The following is a 2350-nucleotide window of genomic DNA, read 5'->3' as shown; positions in this document are numbered from 1 at the left end:
TCGCGCCGCCTATTGTTTATAAACAATTTAGTACACGCTCATACTATTCGAATGCGGGTGACGCTGCACGTACACCCCGGCTAATCGCTCCTCCTTATTATCTGGTTTCTCTCACTCAGATACGTATGTTGCATACGAACGAGGGCGGACTCACAATTATAATAAAATGAAGGATGGAATAGAAGCGATTAAAAATGATACGTGCCGATTACAAAATTATATATTTATTTTATGAATATGCGTTAAAATATATTACCCATTTTTCACGCGAGTCTTAGTCAAGGCGTCGGCGGCGAGCGGCGGGGCGGCGGCGGATCGCAAAGGATCGCGCGCCCATCGTTGCCTTTCGCTCGCACTTGTTCGCGCCGCCTATCGTTCCCTCTCGTTCTCGTTCACGCGTTTGTCACCATCGACTACGACTCGTAGTTTTCATGCGTAGTATGCCGCTTTGAAATATAATATTTAAACAAAAGTTGACACTATGAGGATGCACAACTGTCGGCTCGAGTGTATTTTCCTCTTCTTATTATTCTTACGATAAGAAAAAATTTTAATAGGTTGCGTTGGAGTTTTATACCGAGAGGGTATCTTTTTTTTTTTTTAATCAATTGCTAATGTCGTGTTTATCAATCGCTCATGTGGTATTGATTCCTTGCCCAAGACAATCATCGAAGAGCTGTGGATTCATGTAATCCGTAAATGGTAAGTATAAAGATAAATAAAATAAAAATATTTTTATTTGTACGAATAGTAGCCGTAAATTTTAATATTACAGAGGGACAATTTTGCGTAAAGCCAACGTCACCGGCGTCTTCATTGCAATCATCATCGTTATCATCGTCATCGGTGCTCGCATTATATCGATTGTATAAGATAATATCGTTAAAATATAAAATTAGTAAAAAATTGTATTTTCTCGTTCAAGTGCCATTCGCGCTCTCGCTCACACCCTTTCACGCTCTCACTCGCATTCTTTAGTTATCGTTTGCAGATGCGTAACATGCTATCGCTAGATTCTTTTCTATATACCCCTGTGGTCAAAAAAATCTTTTGCGTTTGTATGGGCTTCAAACGTTGTAAAAAAATCTTTTTGCGTTTTTCTCTTGGTCAAGTGTCGTTCATTCTTTTCTAGTAATCGTTTCAAGATGCCTTCGTTAGATATAAACGATTCTTTCTACACGCCTATGCGACAAAAATCTTTGGCGTCTGGAATCTTTTGTATCACGTTTCGTTTTCGTTGGCCCGGCGTCTATTTTCTTTGTTTATTGATGAGAACGACGACGACGACGACGACGATGTGACCATGCCTCATTCTCAGTCTCGCATCTGTACGTGCAGGAGCTCTTTTTCAAAGACAGTCGAGAACAGTGAAGAAAACTTGTAGTAAAAATGGCATATTTTGGGGAACCAGGTATGTATTATAATAGAATTTATAATACAATTTAGAAAAATAATTTAATCTGTTATAAAATGATATATAATATGTATTTTTATGTTTTTAGCTCAAAAACAACAGCTCTGCCGCGACTTCCAGCGAGGAGCCTGCTCTAACAGTTATTGCGCGTTTGTGCACCCTTACAGGTATTGTTTCAATTACCAAAACAAGAAGTGTACAAACGCGCAATGCAAATTTTTGCACGTAACGAGCGTGGAGCAGGCTCGTTACGAGACTACCGGCCTAACATCAGAGAAGTTGCGGTACGAAGTTGGACGCACCCTGCAGAATTCCATCATCTGCGGGGACTATAAGGCCGGCAGGTGCAACAGGACGGACTGCCAACGTCGGCATATCGAGCACGACGAAAAACTTGAGTGTATAGTGTGCTGCGGCGAAATTGTGTTGGACACGTTCGGGGCGTCCAGTTGCGGGCACGTGTATTGCTACACGTGTGCCCTGAAGTGTCAAGGCCCCCCGCGTCCGTACACTATGCTTACGGTTGTGTGCCCGGTATGCCGATCCGTCGCCAGCTATGAGCAGTTGCATTAGCTTATGTTGTTTTTTTGCGTATATTGTATTTTTGCTTATGTTGTTTTACTTATGTTGTTTTGCTTATGTCGTTTTGCGTTTATTGTAGTTGCTTCTGTCGTTTTTGCGTTGATTGTATTTAATGTAATTTTAAAGGTATTTTTAATGTAATTTTTAATGTAATTTTTAATGTAATTTTATGTATTTTTATGATTATGTTTTTTTTTATACTTGTATTATTTTTAATTTAATTTTTAATTTAATTGAATTTTTATGTTTGTATGATAAGTTTTTTTTTGGTATTAAATAAAATTGAAAATATTATATTAAAAACATATTTTATTTCTTATGTATAAAATATATTTTAATGATTAAAAAACTTAC

The 2350-nt window shown here is 38.1% G+C and overlaps 1 protein-coding gene across 1 annotated transcript; it reads left to right on the top strand.

Moving 5' to 3' along the window:
* The first annotated feature begins 1389 nt into the window (after positions 1-1389).
* On the top strand, positions 1390-1987 carry LOC139109432 (zinc finger CCCH domain-containing protein 10-like). The gene is made up of 2 exons (XM_070668484.1): positions 1390-1411; positions 1503-1987. The coding sequence occupies exons 1-2, from the start codon at positions 1390-1392 to the stop codon at positions 1985-1987; spliced, it is 507 nt and encodes a 168-aa protein (XP_070524585.1).
* Positions 1988-2350: the final 363 nt, after the last annotated feature.

The sequence above is a fragment of the Cardiocondyla obscurior genome, linkage group LG17 (assembly GCF_019399895.1).
Source record: "Cardiocondyla obscurior isolate alpha-2009 linkage group LG17, Cobs3.1, whole genome shotgun sequence".
Taxonomy (NCBI): Eukaryota; Metazoa; Arthropoda; class Insecta; order Hymenoptera; family Formicidae; genus Cardiocondyla; species Cardiocondyla obscurior.
The sequence above is the reverse complement of the archived record's forward strand: the minus strand, read 5'-3'. Positions and strand labels throughout refer to the sequence as shown.

What these genes read in the sequence shown, in the direction of transcription:
- LOC139109432 (XM_070668484.1), top strand. Translation starts at nt 1,390, where the DNA reads ATGGCATATTTTGGGGAACCAG. An exon ending in GGCATATTTTGGGGAACCAG is followed by an intron (nt 1,412 to 1,502) that starts GTATGTATTATA and finishes TTATGTTTTTAG; the next exon opens with CTCAAAAACAACAGCTCTGC.